Here is a 16731-nt window from a genome sequence, read left to right as displayed (position 1 = left end):
TTGATGAACCGTTTCCTCCTACATGATCGTGAGATTGAGCTCAAAAATCTAAAGTAAATATTTAGGGTCTCACATAGTAGTAACAAAATAGCCTCTTTGAGGCTTTTAATCGAACACTTGGTGGGCACAAATAAAGGGGCAAATTCCTGCATCTCCAATGCATTATCTGGCCAGGAGAGATGCACCTGCACCTCCTTGCACCTCCTTGCACCCCTATGGGTCTGCCACTGATCGCCACGTGACATTAAAGTTTCATTTTAATTAGTGTTCTTTATTTGCCACGTGTCTCCTTAGTGCCTCTATTATGCATCTATAGTGAAACTATAGCGTCTCTATAGTGCCTCTAGACTGTCTTTATAGTGACGCTAGGCTGACTCTGACTTCTAGTATCTCTATAGTGTGTCTGGAATGTCTCTAGAATGCCTCTATTATGCCTTTATAGTGCGTCTAGAATGCCTCTATAATGCCTTTATTGTGCCTTTATAATGCCTTTAATTTATTACTATTTTTCAATGATTTAACTTCCAAAAAATCATATTAAATTACTAATAAATCAGAAAAATACACCAATAAAATCTTATGAACTCCTTAGTAAAATACAAGATATTTATTTGAGCCATATTTGGACGGCTCGGTGAAACTTGTTATATCAATCCCATCGAAGAAACTCGTTATATCATCACTTTTGTTTCTGACAAATGCATCATATATAATAATTTACATGCATAATAAACATATATATATATATATAAATAAAGTACATCTTAATATTCCTCTAGCTAAGCCACTTGATTTTAAGTAGCTCATATAAATACCACTTGTTGAAGTATGTATATTTGTAGAGATTATTTATTTGCATGCTTGAGATAGTAAAATGCTTGCGCTCTCACTAATTTCAGCTCTCTTCCTCTTCCTCTCCGTCTCTCCCTCCACTTCCAATCTCACCCCAAACAACTTGGGCACCCTCTCACTATTCTCCTGCTCTTCTTTCTCAGCTGAGTCTCCATACTTGGCCACCAAGTCAAGAAGCTCCTTGCATTTCCTCTTCATGCTGGTGAGCTCTGAGCTTAAAACCCCATTCTCCTGCTTCAGCCGTTTGTTTTCGTCCACGAGAGAGCTGTAATCGGATGAGGAGGAGGTTGAGGAGTTTGATCTCTGGTCTTCATCAAACTCGTCTTGATTTTGCATTGCTTGTGCAGCTTGGTTTAGGGCAATGTTGTTGATTGGCTGTTGCTTGCTGGCCCATGCTTTTCTTCTGCGGATGTCACATAGCTGATCCTTTTCACCCTTTCGGAACTTGTCGTTGCAGAACTCCCACCTGCTTGTTGAAACTTTGCGGAATCCCTAGACATATATGCAAAATTATTAAAATTCAAGTAAAGATTAGAGAAATGAAATACAAGAGAAAAGTTATATTAGAAGGGAGATATGTGGAGGGTAAAATTATATTTTCTCGTTTGATGCCTAGGATTGAATGACTCATTAGATTCAAAGTATATGTTGAACGAGGAAATGATGGTAGAGGTACATGATTTTTCATTTGGAAGATTAGAAGGGATACGTTATAAGGTATTGATATTCTACAATTTTGTGGGGAATGAATGAGATAATAAGTTTTATTCATGATTAAGCCTCTGCTTCGACCTCCAACTAGGACAATTTTATTTCTTCATTTGACATGCGTTAAGTTATCCAATCTAATCCAATCTTAAGTAGGCACTAAACGAGCCTATGCCTGAAATCACTAATCTAAGTTCTTGGACATATTTCAATTAGTTATTGGTCTAATGGTGTTTCTTTTCATAATCTATAAAGAGGCTTTAAATTCGAGTCTTCCATCTACAGTTGATAAAAAAATAAAAAAAAATCTTGAACATAGAATAAGATATATGAAGAAATTATCAGCAGCGTAACTACTTTTCAACCAAATAAATGATGAAAGAAAAATTCTTCTATGCCAGTAAGTAGGTTGTGTGACATTATGGTTTTCTTATGGGACATTGGCCGCTGTCACACTCATGAGTCTACAGTTCATTTATAATCTTTATGGCTCAGCCTACTCCAATTAAAGTTCAAACCCAACACAAATATATATTTAATTTAATTTGGTTGGTCCATCAAAACACCGAAAAACTATTATATTTTAAGTTAGGTTAGACAAGACCAGTGGACCTTTTCATATTAACTCGAAATCAAATCTTAGAAACTCGGTCAACTTGGAATGAAGACTTTTATTTATTTATTTATTTATTGTCCTTGATTTCCTTTTTTTTTTTTTTTTTTTTTTGGACATGATGATCATGATGATGATGGAACACATATGGCAAGAAAAAATGCATTTGATATGGCAAAGTGCAAGAATTTGATATTGATTAGAAAAGCATGCAAAATATATGGATATATGGTTAATAAATTTGTACATACATAAGTATTTAGCTGCCTGACAAAGCTAGAGAAGTTACTGTGCTTGAAGAGTGTTGGGAGGAGATCCCTGGCAAACTCCGCCGGCTGCCACACCACGAACGCCGACCCGTCATCGTTCCACGAGATCACGTCGTCGGTGGTGGGATCCTCCACCAGCATGTAGGTCTTCAACAAGAAAGGTGGAGGGCTTGACTTCCTCACATATTCCAGCAAACCCTTCTGGTCACACACACCCTCCATTAATTAATACCTAATCTTGGTACTCAAATCTACTTCTAAGAGAGAGAGAGAGAGAGCTAGAACAAGAAGAAGAACAAGAGGAAGAACAAGAAGAAGATAGAAGAAGGATTAAGAAGAAGAATTAGGAAGAAGATTAAGGACGAGAAGGGGAGGAGAAGAGAAGAAGGGCGGTTAAGAACTCCCAACCCCAACAATAGAAACCCAACACGACTCCACAGTTCATGAGAAATGCAAGGGCTTTTTTCCTTCCCTCTTCTTCTCTCCACCAAGCTACAAAGAAATGGTTAAAACGTATCTGCCAAGCCTACCCCCTCTTCTTATATATTTTTTGAAAAATTCATAACATGCACATCACATTCCTTTATCCTATGGCTAAAATATTTGACTTGTGTATATGTAGAGTATTTATGCCTAAAATATATGCACTTGACATATTTATTAATTAATTGGGATCTTAATATGTCAACCACCCGATCTCAATTATGATTAAACTTTTATCGCCAATTTTGGATGGCTAGGATAATTTGGGTTTTCTTTTTCTTTTTCTTTTTTCAATATTTTTTGGGAGATGGGGAGGAAAGAATGGTGTATTGATATGACCATTCGATTAAAGGCAAACCATTTTCTTGCGCACACATGTGGCACCATCAAATTGACATATTCCATATTAAAAAAAATCCGTAGGAACAAAAATAAAAATAATTCTTTACTATATTTATGTGCCATGTCTTTGGTAGAAATACAAACCGATCTATAAAAATAAATTTTATCACAGTGAAATATGTGATCAACAATGTAATCAACAAACGTGATATATATATATATTCTATTTTTGTGAGGACTTTAGTCGCTTTTAATGGACGGTCAAGATGAATACACGTGGGGAGTGTTTTGTCTTTGTAACACTTCACTCTTCAAACAAGGAAAGTTTAAGGTCTTTTTTTGGTGCGGTCATAGTTTCTTTCTTACATTCTTTATTTAGGTCTCTGTCTAACGCGCCAATTCTTCTATCCTAAATTTTTCTCTCATTAGTTTTGATTGATTAGTTTTTTCTTTTCCGCAATCATCTAATGCTTTCGGGGGTTTTTCTACGAAGGGAGTGACTTTTTTGACTTTCCGCTTTTCCATGTCTCAATTTCTCTAAGTATTAAAAAAATGCAAACCTACCCACTAATTAAGCTCGTGTAGTACACGCTGTAGCCATTATAAAATTGATCAAGTACCTACTAATTTGTAGGCTACTTTGCTCTAATAAGAAGGCACCCCGTTATTTAAGCAAATATAATTCGGATTTTATTTATTTCGACTTGCTTTACATGATTAATAATTCGGGAGATACTGAATTCTAGAATTCATTGATGTAGATCGAGCGTTGTATTTAGAAAAATCTTTCGATTGAAATTTAAGATTGACGTTGTGTATATGTACTACATGCATGATCAAATTATCATGGTTTTTCAAGAAGAAACCATGTAATTAATTAGGTATGTTTACAAGAAATTAACAAAGATGTTGAATTGGTGATGTGAGAGTATGATCCACGCACTCTGTTAAACGGAAGGTGGGAGGTTGAGATGGAGAGCAGAAATTCAGGGCATTTGGACAATTAGGAAGGTTCTGATTCTAGTTGAGCGCTGGGCTTTCTTGACTTGACCTTAATCAAATTTGTTTTTATTTTCATTTATTTTTTTAAGAAAAAAAAATTCAAACTGGTTGCTGGTTTTGTCGTCGATACGCCCTCACCTACCACAGGTTTGTTTGTTTTTGTTTTTATTTTTTTTAAAAAAATATTTCAACACACCATGAATGAGTAGTGTGTGAAAGGTGTAGCAGTTCCCCAACAAACTGCAAAGCTCTGGCTCAAATGGATGCAAGAATTGTATAGTGAGGAATTTATATATGGCTCTTATGTGAGGTTTTATATCTTAATCGTTAGATTAAATTAGTTAGTCATTGGATAAAATGGATTAATCTGATCTAACAATTAAAATATAGAACTTCACCTAAGGATCATATATAAATCCCTCGTTATAGAATGACTTGAAAGGGATGACAAGATTTCTTGGGTACCCAAAAGCAACCTGGCCTATTTAGTTGAAAGGCCCAAATTTTTAAGTTCGAAAATGAAATTGACCAACCCTACCCAATGCAAACAAACCCAACTGAAAATGGGTTGACTCACTCTCATTATCATTCTGACAATTTCAAGCTTAGAATTTCGAATTGGTTTTCAAAGTGGGCCTTCAAATTGGTCCAAATTTAAAAATGACTAGTTTTCCCATTTCTTAGTATGTTTTACAAGAACTTTGTATACTCTGTCAAGATTTTGTTAGCATCAAGATCAATCAATATTTACTATACAATTAATTGATGTATAAGAGATTCTTTAATCAGTCAACCAGAGATGGGGATTTAAACATGTGACTTCTTTTAATATTGGAAAAAGAAATACCACTGGACTATAAATTAGTTAATAATACATAAATGATTTGTTTGATTTATAATTAGAGGTGACTTAGTTTAAGTTTTTAAGCTCACAATTTATGTTAGTAAACTTTTTGTTTGATCATCAATATATGTTAGTAACTTGAACATGACACAATTAGAATTACTAAACTTGTCGGATTACCTGACTACTACTCAACATAAAAAACAATTCGTTAACATCAGTTGCCACCTACAAGAGTTATTTTATTGTCACCTTCTCTCTCTCTCTCTCTCTCTCTCTCTCTCTCTCTCTCTAACGAATGACCTTTTCGTAGCGCCATCGTGGTGGATGGGGTTTTCGGTTGTTTCCGATGTAGCTGCCACCATCTGGTACCCGTTTGTCTTGAATCCAAACTACTTTGTTGGATTGACACATCTCTCAATTCTGATCAATGAACATATGTAGCAAGTTCTAATGTCATCTCCAGTTATAGGGCTAAATGTAGTCCATTACTAAAATTTTAACCCTCCAAAATATTAATTTTTTAAAGAATAATGCGGGGCTAAATTTTAGAGTCCTTCATATTTTATTATTTTGGGAAAAACTATTGTACAACACTTATACATTCCACAACTATGTATTGTTTAATTTAATTAAACTACTATTTAGAAACAATATTCCATATATGACAAGATTTTTGATAAGATTTTGTGTCCACGTGACGCATCTTATCCTGAAGGAATCTTAATAATTTTTCGGGCAATGATTTTCGAGTGACACATGTTGAATTTTTTATAATTGTTTTCTTAAATAACACGAATTGAAAATATGAATTGAAAACATTTTAAATTGAAAACATATATTTTCGGGCTCCAATGGTCATGACCAGTAATTTTTTATAATTTTTTTCTTAAATAACACAAATTGAAAATATTTAAAAAGGTGACCACATTTAAAAATAAAAAATAAAATGTATGAGTTTCAATGGTTTGAACTCCAACGGTCATGACCATTAATTTTTTTTTTAAAATAAATTTTTCTTAAACAACACGAATTGAAAACATTTAAAAAGGCGGGTGTACTAGTTATTTCCATGGTTTTGGACTATTGATATTTCCAAAACCATTAATATTTTAGACATTCGAGTGTACTTAGTTAATTTTACATTTTGATTTAAATATTATGGTGTACTCAGTCAAATGGTGGGTGAGAAAATAAGGTGGGTAGGAAAACAGGATAAGGGGTGAAAATAACAGCACTCTTTAGAAATTGTAAATCATAGCGGACCAGTTGTTCAGGTTAGCATTTCTGTCAATCAAGGACATCCAATTCAAGACGAACTACTTTCTTATTTATTTATTTTTCCAATCTAATTTCTTATGAGTGTTGCTATTTCCACATCTCTATCCTATTTCTCCATCCACCTTATCTTCAAAATTTTAAAAACAAATTTATCCCTTTGTAAAATGACTTCTAAGGACCTAAGGAAAAACCTTTTTAAAAGCATTTCAAATAAAAAAAAATAAACTAAAATAAAAATAAATAAATAAATTTTAAAACAAAAACTCTCTCTCCACTCTTCCCCTACCCTTCGGCTTCGTTGTCAGATGTATTTCATCCCCGATGCTAGAAGCCACTACCACTATAAGACCAAAAACAACAAACTTAGATGAAATGGGTTCTCTCAATTTTAGCAAGGCCTCCAACATCGATCCGGCCCTCAACCCCAATTTTGCGTAGAGGTTGAAGAAGCCATGGTGGAGGAAGAACATTAAGAACATTGTGATTCCTGAAAACTTTTTTTTTTCTTTTTCTAAATGATAAAAGGTACTTCCTTGAAAGCATTTAGACTAAGTGTGAATATTGAAATGTTCTACAAATATTCTATGATAACTTATGCTGAGGTGAGTGATTATTATCAGTGTTATTGGAAGTTGTTTAGCCTTATTCTTTTCGATAAGTATGCATAAATAACCTTGTTTTATTGAGGATTTTTCTCAAGCCATGGTGGAGGAGGGTGAAGAGGTGGGGGTTGGTGGCTTGGGTTGGTTGGGGGGATGGTGGGTTGCATCAGGAAGGGGGAGACATAAGGAGAGAGAGTTTTTGTTTTTAAAAAAATGTTATTTTATTATTATTTTACTTTACTAATTAAAGGGTGTTTTAGAAATAAAGGTGAGTGGGGGAATAGGATAGGAGGTGGAAATAACAGTACTCTTTCTTATTTATTAAAGACAAACTACATGTTTCTCATACAATTAAAATAATGACATTAATAACAATTAGCCTTAGTGTTAATAAAAAAAGTCTAGGTTTCTAGGACTATCTAGAATACGCTAGGAGATAAATCTCTTTGACGTCGGCTGTGTAGGCTGTGTGCAAGGTTTAAGGTGGTTCCAGTTCATGTCAAGACTGCAGAGTGCTAGTACAAACGCTTGGGTGACTCTAGTTCGGGTGTGCAACAAAGTGGGTTTGGGACTGTGCTTGATGGAAGAAATGGTGACAGATTTTGCTAATCGTTTTGCCCTAACAGCGGAGGAGCAAACGGAGGTGGTAGTCGAACAAGGTTCAGTGCATAAGTTGAGGACCTCTAACTTCCTTCTCATCGGCAAATTGCTTACACAGAAGGCGTTCAATCTGGAGGCCTTCATGCGCACGATGACAGCTTTATGGCGACCCAAGGTGAGAGTCTAAATTAGGAGGCTGGAGGAAAACTTGTTCATGTTCTCATTCTTGACGGAGGTCCATGGACTTTCAACCATTTCCTTTTGGTTTTAGCGGAGGCCGATGGCATGGTTCAACCTTCTAAAATTCCGTTGATTAAGCAGGAATTTTGGGTCGAGCTACAGGGGCTCCCTCCTGCGTTCATGACGCGGGCCATGGGAAGACAGATTGGGGAGGTGCTGGGGGACTATATCACCTCTGATCAAAGTAAACTGGGGGTCTGTGCAGGAAGCTATTTACGAGTCCGGGTGGCACTGGATGTGACCAAACCACTCCAGCGATGTCTGACTGTTCGGTTGTGTGATGGTATAGATGAGGTTGTAAGAGTGGAGATTCGATAAGAAAAACATCCGCATACTTGCTACCAATGTGGCAGATTGGATCACATAGAAAAAGAGTGCTCTAAATATGCAGGTGAGGGATTGACGGATCTTGACAAACCATATGGCAAGTGGTTTCAGGAAGATGTGTTTGGGCCAGATTATCGTCGACCGCTAGGACGCCGGTTTGGTTTGGCCTCTAAGCTATGGTCCATGCGTGCTCCAGCAATGGTCGAGGATGAGGAGAAAGACGAGGAAGAGATGGCGGCTGGTGCAAGACGGCAGCGTGGTGAGGAGGCTAGGGCTGACGTGGATAAGAATCAAGAGGATTCGCAACGGCCACAATTTATGGCGGGGTGTGCGGTTACTGATGTCATTATGTCAGATGCGAAAATCCCATTATTGGAGGCTGCTGAGGGGACTCAATTCCCTCTTCCAGATTTAAATATAACGCTCGAAGTTAATGCTGATGATGAATCAAGGGATTCAAGGGCCATCATTCCATATGAGGAGAATTCAATAAAGGGAGTTGCTGGGACATTAAAACCGACGCGGCAGTTACATGAGGAAGGGTTTGCTATGTCTACCACGTGCTCCAACTTCTTTGGGCTTGTCACAAAGGAATGTGGACCACGGATGGAGGATGTGGCCCAAGATGACCCATTTGGTCTAGGGCCATTTATTCAACAGATATCGTTGGAAGCCAAGAAGAAATCTCGACATAGAATAAAGAAGCAAAGAAGTATGCACAAGTGGGAACCAAGACCAGTAGGAGAAGTAAATCACAACGGCAAACGAGGCCCGCGAGGGGTTAGAGATTTTTAGACGTCACCTGCTCCAAAAAAACGTTGATTATCTTCTAGCTCTTTTGTATGGCAACAAGAAACGGTGGAGGCTGACGAGCATCAGCCCCGCCGAGTGCAATGAATTTACTAAGCTGGAACTGCCAAGGGCTTGGGAACCCTTGGACAGTTGAAGCATTACGGTGTCTTATCCGTAATGAGGATCCCAAACTTGTGTTTCTATGTGAAACACGCTGCTCACGAAGTGTTATGGAAAAGATTCGTGTAAAATTGGGCTTTCGACAAAGTATAGTAGTAGACAGTCATGAGGCATTCGGAGGGCTATGTCTGATGTGGACGGAGGAGCTAGTGGTCACGGCTCGTTCTTTTGGTACAAACCATATTGACACTGAGGTGGAGATTCTTGGAGTACGAGGTAAATGGCGGTTCACAGGAATTTATGGATGTCCAGTTACGGCAGAGCGCCATCGATCATGGGATTTATTGAGAAGATTAGGAGCGACAAATTATTTGCCTTGGCTGTGTTGTGGTGATTTCAACGAGATTTTAAGAGCTGATGAAAAGCTTGGTGGGAGAAGGAGGAGAGAGGGACAGATGCTTGGATTTCGACAAGCTATTGATACTTGCGGATTTAAAGACTTGGGTTACACAGGGCCAAAGTATACATGGTGGCGAAATAACCCGATGGAAATTCGTATACGCCTTGATCGCGCATTGGCTACGGCAGATTGGTGTTCTCGTTTTCTTGGCACAAAGGTCATTCATTTAAATCCTACCAAGTCTGATCACTTGCCCCTTAAAGTAATAATTAGTGAAAGGATGCTATTGAATGGGCGACGTAAGAAGTTATTCCGCTTTGAGGAGATGTGGGCTGAACATGTAAATTGCATGCAAACAATCCAAGATGGTTGGCAACGTACTTCTAGAGGCTCTGCACCATTTACAACTACCGAAAAGCTCAAATGCACTTGTCACCAATTATTGGGCTGGAGCAAGTGCAATTTTGGCCACCTGCCAAACCAAATTAAAATTACACAGGAGAAATTGGGTGAGTTATTAGATGCACCGCCATCACATCATACAGTGGAGCTACGAAATGTGCTTACGAAGCAGCTTGATTCTCTAATGGCAAAAAATGAGGTGTATTGGCGGCAACGCTCAAGAGCCACTTGGTTGAAAGCGGGAGATCGCAATTCAAAATTCTTCCATTACAAAGCCTCTAGCCGCCGGAGAAGAAACACTATCTCAGCGCTTGAAGATGAGCATGGACATTGGCAGACAACAGAGCAAGGTTTAACACAAACTGTGGTTAATTATTTCCAGCACTTGTTTTCTTCCACAGGGTCTTCCGAATATACAGGAGTAGTGGACGGTGTAAGGGGGCGTGTCACAGAGGAGATGAACCAGACTCTTTTGGCGGAGTTTACTCCAGAGGAAATTAAAATTGCACTTTTTCAAATGCACCCATCTAAGGCACCAGGCCCAGACGGTTTCTCTCCTTTTTTCTATCAGAAATATTGGCAGATTGTAGGTGAGGATGTGGTGGCGGCAGTCTTGCACTTCTTCAAAACGGGCAAATTACTTAAGAAGATAAACTTCACGCATGTGGCCCTCATCCCTAAAGTCCATGAACCAAAGAACATGATGCAATTACGTCTCATCAGTCTATTTAATGTCCTTTATAAGATTGGGGCGAAAGTGCTCGCCACCCGCCTAAAAGCAATCCTTCCTACTCTGATTAGTGATACTCAAAGTGCTTTTGTTCCAGGCCGTGCAATCTCAGACAATTCAATCGTGGCTTTTGAATTGCTACACATGATGCATAAGAAAAATCATGGACGACAAGGGTATCTGGCTCTCAAGATTGACATGAGTAAAGCATATGATCGTGTAGAGTGGAGTTTTCTGAGACCCTAATGAAAGGAATGGGTTTTGCCCCATGATGGATCCAATTAATCATGGAGTGTGTGACGAGAGTTTCGTATTCTTTCATGTTGAATGGAAATCCAGTTGGTTATGTCATTCCACAGAGAGGACTGAGACAGGGTGACCCCCTTTCACCATATTTATTCTTACTATGCGCTGAGGCTCTCTCAAGTCTTATTTTGCAGGCGGAACGACGTAATTTACTTCATGGAGTGAATCTATGTCGGGGGGCTCCGTCTGTTAGCCACCTTTTTTTCACTGACGACCGCTTCTTGTTCTTGCGGGCAAACCAACAGGACTGTGAACAACTGAGCATTATTTTCCAAAAATATGAAATGGTGTTAGGTCAGAAAATACACTTGGAGAAGAGTTGTGTCTCCTTCAGTAATAATATGGACCGTACTGATCAAGATAACCTAGCTGCAGTTCTAGAAGTTAAGAGGGTTGACCAGCATGATGTTTACTTGGGGTTGCCTACTCATGTAGGAAGATCAAGAAGGCAATGTTTCAACTCTCTTAAGGAACGCATTTGGAAGAAAATACAAGGTTGGAAGGCAAAATTGTTAAGCTTTGCAGGGAAAGAAATTCTCCTAAAAGTGGTGGCACAAGTTGTGCCTATTTATATGATGAATTGCTTCCTCATCCCTAAATGTCTATGTGACGAAATTCAACAAGTGATGGCTCGCTACTGGTGGGGTGAGCAAGATGGCCAACGAAAAATACACTGGCTCAGCTGGAACAAATTATGCTTGCCCAAACAAGAGGGTGGGCTTGGTTTCCGTAATTTATATGCCTTTAATATGGCGCTCTTGGCCAAACAATTATGGCGCTTGATTCAAACCCCAAACTCTTTAGTGGCACGCATCCTGAAAGCCCGTTACTTCAAGAATTGCTCTATATTAGAGGCACAAATCGGACATTCCCCCTCCTATATTTGGCAAAGCTTATGCAAAGCACGTGTCCTTATTGAAAAGGAATCTCAGTGGCGAATCGGGAATGGCCACAGTGTGCGTATATGGGGAGACTCCCTAACTCTGAATCTTTCCAAGTTTCCTCACCACAAGCAGAGGGGTTTGATGAGGCAAAAGTGAACTCTCTTATTAATCCAGTCACTATGCAGTGGAAAGAGGACCTTTTGCAAGCTTGGTTCTCGACCGAGGAAGTGAATTGCATTCGAAACATCCCTTTAAGCTTCAGACACCCACCAGACATCTTGATTTGGCACTTTGAGAGAGATGGTCAGTACACAGTGCGAAGCGGCCATGAAGTTGCTCCTCGGGTTTTGCTCCAGCAAGACGGGGATGACACCAACATGAATGGAGGACCCATTGTAGCTTGTGAACAGGTCTGGAAGAAGATTTGGAAAGCCCGAGTACCACCAAAGGTTCGCATATTCATCTGGCGCGCTCTCTTGAATATTTTACCCACCAAGGATAATTTGATTCATCATAGTATCTCTAAATTGGGAGGCTGTGTTTTTTGTGGGGCTGAAGAAACTGTGGCCCATGTGCTTCTCCGATGCCCCATGGCTATTGCTTCTTGGTCTTTGTTTCCGGCCTGGGCACACTGTAATATTGATGCCACAGAGGAGTTCAAGATATGGTTCTAAGGATTTGCTGCAGACCACCCACTTCATGTGCTAGAGAATGTCATGGTGTGCCTATGGATGCTATGGTATGAGCGCAATCAAATGGCCTGGGCAGGACGTCAACGGAGTGCAACAGAAATTGTTAGTGGAGCAATGCACTGTTTGCAAGAGTTTCAGGAAGTACACCCCCCTCCAAAGACCCATACCTCACGTGCCATTGCTAAATGGGTGCGGCCACCGCCTGGAGCTATTAAAATTAATGTGAATGGAGTGTTTCATGGTGAATCCAGTTTTGGTGGGGTTGGTTTGGTGGTTCGTAATTCTACAGGTGCCTTTCTTGCATGCAAGTTGGTTGTGCTAAATGGGATATCAAATCCCATGCAAGCCAAACTGGTTGCATTAAGAGAAGGCTTAATCTATGCTGCCAAGTGGTCCAATCTGGAATGTCATATAGAAGGGGATTCTCAAGGCGCTTTACACTCAATACAACGGGGCCAAACTGATCTGTCCCATCTTGGTTGTCTAACTGAGGATTGTCAAACACTTTTGGCCAGCCAAGAGCGTGTTTATTTGAGGGTTACAGAGAGGAGGGAAAATGGGGTTGCAACACAGTTGGCTCGATCTGCTCTACACTCTCAGGGAATGGCAGAATGGGTTACTGATCCCCCAGATTTCCTACAAGATGTTTTGTTTGTTGATGTAATGTAATTCTCCTGTTGTGTACGTTATCAGCATATGTGGTACTCTTTCTTACCCCGGAGTTTTTCCCTTGTGGTTTTCTCTGGGAAGGTTTTAACGAGGTCACGCATAACATGCCTTTTATTCCTCCCTTCTAATGGAATGAATTCAACCTTTTCAAAAAAAAAAAAAAAAAAAAAGACAAACTACAAAAGACTCTCCAAACTATAGGGTCATTTTCAAATTCATGTCCGCATTTAGGAACATTTACAAGTACATACTTAAACCCTTGGAAAAACTACAAATTACCTCATCTGTTAGCCAACCTGTTAATAAATACGTTAAATGCTAATGTGTCAAACATGGACCCTATTTTTTAATGACATGGACTTTCGGTTGACAAATAAATAATAATAAAATTCTCTATCTTTTAATGACTTAAAATAATAAAATCATTGAAATTTAAAAATCAAAATAAAAAAGAAAAACAATATCTCTCGTCTCCTCTTGGCCCATACCCAGCGAAACTAGCCACCCTATCCTCTTACCCATCCGTCTTGTTCATCCTCAATATCTCCCTCCTCTTCCCTCTGTAATGCATAGAGATTCAATGGCAGAGATGCCTCTGAACTCTTCTTCGCCGCCTCGGCTCGATTCTCTGAGGCGTTAGACTACCGTAATGGAGAAGAATGCGCCGTTTTGAAGAACAAGGAATTGGTGTCTTCTTGTGACTCTTGCCTGGTCCACATCACCATGACTCTCGACTTAGTATCTCAGAGGATCCGTATATGAAATTGAAATTACTCAAGCACACTTCTTGCCCAAAAATGTATTTCTTCCACTTTTGTCCCTGCTAGGGTTTCTTGGATATTTTGAATTTCTCTTAGGTTTGCACCAATGATGTTGTCTTAATTTCATTAGGCTTTAATCAAATTTTCAATTGGGGTGGGTGCATATCTGGGAGAAGATGGGCAAATGGGTGCGAGGGTGGAGAACTGGAATTGCAGAGGTTATGTCCTTCCATTAGGTAGCGATCGGTGGGGTGGGTTGTGGCAGGGGGTGGGTGTTCTTTCTTGGAGCAATCGATGGACAGTGGATGTTGCGGGGAAGACAGTGTGGGCCAATGGGGACTGACGGTGGGGGTATGGAGTCCAAGTCAAAAAAATAAATATTTTTTTGTTGTTTTTTAATTAGTTACTTTTAAAAACAATTTTAAGAAATAAGTATAATAATTTATTATTGGATTAACTACAGTAAATCCCCTAAACTATGTGGGTCATTACAAACTCATCCGAACCTTTAAAGACTCGTTTAACTAGTACCCCAACTTTACGGAACCTTTCAAAATACACAATCCATTAGAAAAATCTTAACTACTGATGTGGCACAAAAAATTAATAAAAAGTCTCCAACTTTTAATAAACAAAGTAAAAACTAAAAAAATTAATTAAATAATAAAACTTAAAAAATTAATAAAATAACAAAACTCAACATTGCGCTCTCTCTCTCTCTCTCTCTCTCTCTCTCTCTCTCTCTCCCTATCTTCACCCAACCTCCACACCAACAACTAGGGGTGGCATTTTAGACAAAAAAAATCGCAAAACCAACCGACATTATACCGCATTGGAACCGCAATAGCTAAAAATCGACTGAAAATTGCAGTTTTAGAAACCGAACTGCAATTGCGGTTGCGGTATGTGATTTTGGGAACTCGCGGTTACTGCAAACCGCAAATATATATATTTTTTAATTGCATTTTAGTAGTTAGATGTGTTTTATTTTAGTTGAGTTTAATATATTACTAATATGCTTTTATGTTGTTGTTTTTGTGTTGTGTTGTGTTATAGATGGAGTTTAGCCACTCTAACACACCTAATGTCTTTAATCCCTCAAACACAAACCGATACACCCAAAACACAACCTCCACTCCAACTCATAAAGAATGGCTTCTTCTTATAATAAAATCCACTCAGCACCACCTACACTTGAGTTCTCCTTTTGGTTTGTAACTTTAATTAACTTTGAATTTGATTTTTCTTTAGGTTGTGATGCTTAAAAAGTTGAGGTTGAGGTTGTGAATTTATATATGCTTAAGAAGTTGAGGTTGTGAATTTATTTCTTTAGGTTGTAAATTTATATATGCTTGAGAAGTTGAGGTTATGAATTTATTTCTTTAGGTTGTGAATTTATATTTTTTGGTTAAAGTATGCTTGAACTCAAAAAGCTTCAAAAGAAGCATCAAACCTAGGCTTAAAAGTGTGGAAGATTGAATTTGTATGACACTTAAAGATCTAAAATTGTCTAATTTAGGCCCAAAATATTCAAATCGGTTTGAACCGTTAATTCACGGTAACCGACTGATTTTTGCGATTTACCTCAAATAGTCGATCGGTTTGCAGTTCAGGAAAAAATTCACGCAACCACCCCTACCAACAACCCCAAGAACCCAGACTCACCCTCTTCTATTATCATCTCAGTCTCTCCTCCGCCCCTTTCTCTTTGTCTCTCCCGGACCCAGCCCATCCCCAACCTCACCGTCGACGCACTCCACCCCTTCTCTTTCTTTATGTATTTATCTTTCTTTGTTTCTATGTGGTGTTGGCTATTCGAGGAGGAGATTTGCGAGCCGTCGGAGAGGTTGTGGGGTTTGGGTTCGAGACAACGTCGGCATCTAGGTGTGGTGAGAAATCGATCGACGAGGGTGGATCTAGTGTTGATTGATTTTGTTGTTCACCCGTATTGTGTTTGCTCATGTGATGGAAGGGTAAAGTTCTCCATTGCCTTGAAAATCATTGACTGGTCAACAAGTCAACTTTCTTTAATGTGCGAGCATGCCACTGCTAGCAATAAAAATCCTAGCAGACTTCTTAAAAATGGATAACTTGCACCTAAAGTTACTGATTTCTAAGCAAGCGATTGTGAATTTGGGTAAGGAATATCTCCTAAGTAAGTTCTTTTCCTGCCTCAGACTAGTGAGGACTTCACAATTTTTCACAGTACAAAATTGGTAGTTCTGGCCAGAATAAATGATAATAAAGTGGACTGTTTTAGGCAGAACTGCCTTTTACAGAATTAGAAAGGGAAAAATCAACTCTGAAAAAGAAAAGAAAAGCTGGGATTCCATTTCTGCCTGGATAGAAGCTTCTGATCCGGGGTGGACTGGGTATGCCTATGCTGGATTGGACTGTTCCCAACTTCAGCTGCTAAACTTTAGCTGTAAATCGATACCAAAGTTTGAGTTTAGCAGAGCTTTAATTTATCGAGCCCTGAGAGGCTTTCTGAATGAGTAGAATTACGGCATCTTCAATCTGAAAAGGGCATAAGTGGCTGGACTTGAGGATTATTGAGCAGGAACTGTACTGTGATACCTGTTCTGCTTGGTTAGGGCTCTCCACAAATTTGTTGAGGTTTTCATGTTTGTAAAAACCTGAACTCTGCTTCTTTTGGCTTTTGCTGAACCAAATTTGTAACGAGAGAAGTCTCGTTTTGAATGACTTTTTCTAAGTCTGAAACTAGAGGTTTCGATTTGTAGCTGGCTTCTTTCTTAAGGCTCAATGAGCTTTTGGTTGCTTTAGTTTGTTTGAAGATTCTCAGAGATCAAGT

At 38.9% G+C, this 16731-nt stretch overlaps 2 protein-coding genes across 2 annotated transcripts; one reads left to right on the top strand and one right to left on the bottom strand.

Annotated features, from left to right (window-relative positions):
• Positions 576-2986, bottom strand: LOC18770733 (heat stress transcription factor B-3). The gene is made up of 2 exons (XM_007202784.2): positions 2425-2986; positions 576-1344 (listed from the first exon to the last, which is right to left on the bottom strand). Exons 1-2 carry the CDS (start codon positions 2662-2664, stop codon positions 850-852), a joined length of 735 nt encoding a protein of 244 aa, XP_007202846.2. The 5' UTR covers positions 2665-2986; the 3' UTR covers positions 576-849.
• On the top strand, positions 12553-13158 carry LOC109950381. Its single transcript, XM_020568951.1, has one exon. It carries the CDS (start codon positions 12553-12555, stop codon positions 13156-13158), a length of 606 nt encoding a protein of 201 aa, XP_020424540.1.

This window comes from Prunus persica, chromosome G7 (genome assembly GCF_000346465.2).
Source record: "Prunus persica cultivar Lovell chromosome G7, Prunus_persica_NCBIv2, whole genome shotgun sequence".
Taxonomy (NCBI): Eukaryota; Viridiplantae; Streptophyta; class Magnoliopsida; order Rosales; family Rosaceae; genus Prunus; species Prunus persica.
The sequence above is the reverse complement of the archived record's forward strand: the minus strand, read 5'-3'. Positions and strand labels throughout refer to the sequence as shown.

Bases quoted from the DNA above. Each gene is read 5' to 3' on its own strand.
- LOC18770733 (XM_007202784.2), bottom strand. From the start codon at position 2,664: ATGGAGGGTGTGTGTGACCAGAAGGGTTTGCTGGAATATGTGAGGAAG. The intron at 1,345-2,424 runs GTATGTACAAAT...ATATATGTCTAG, and splicing joins TCAGGCAGCTAAATACTTAT to GGATTCCGCAAAGTTTCAAC.
- LOC109950381 (XM_020568951.1), top strand. From the start codon at position 12,553: ATGGCCTGGGCAGGACGTCAACGGAGTGCAACAGAAATTGTTAGTGGA.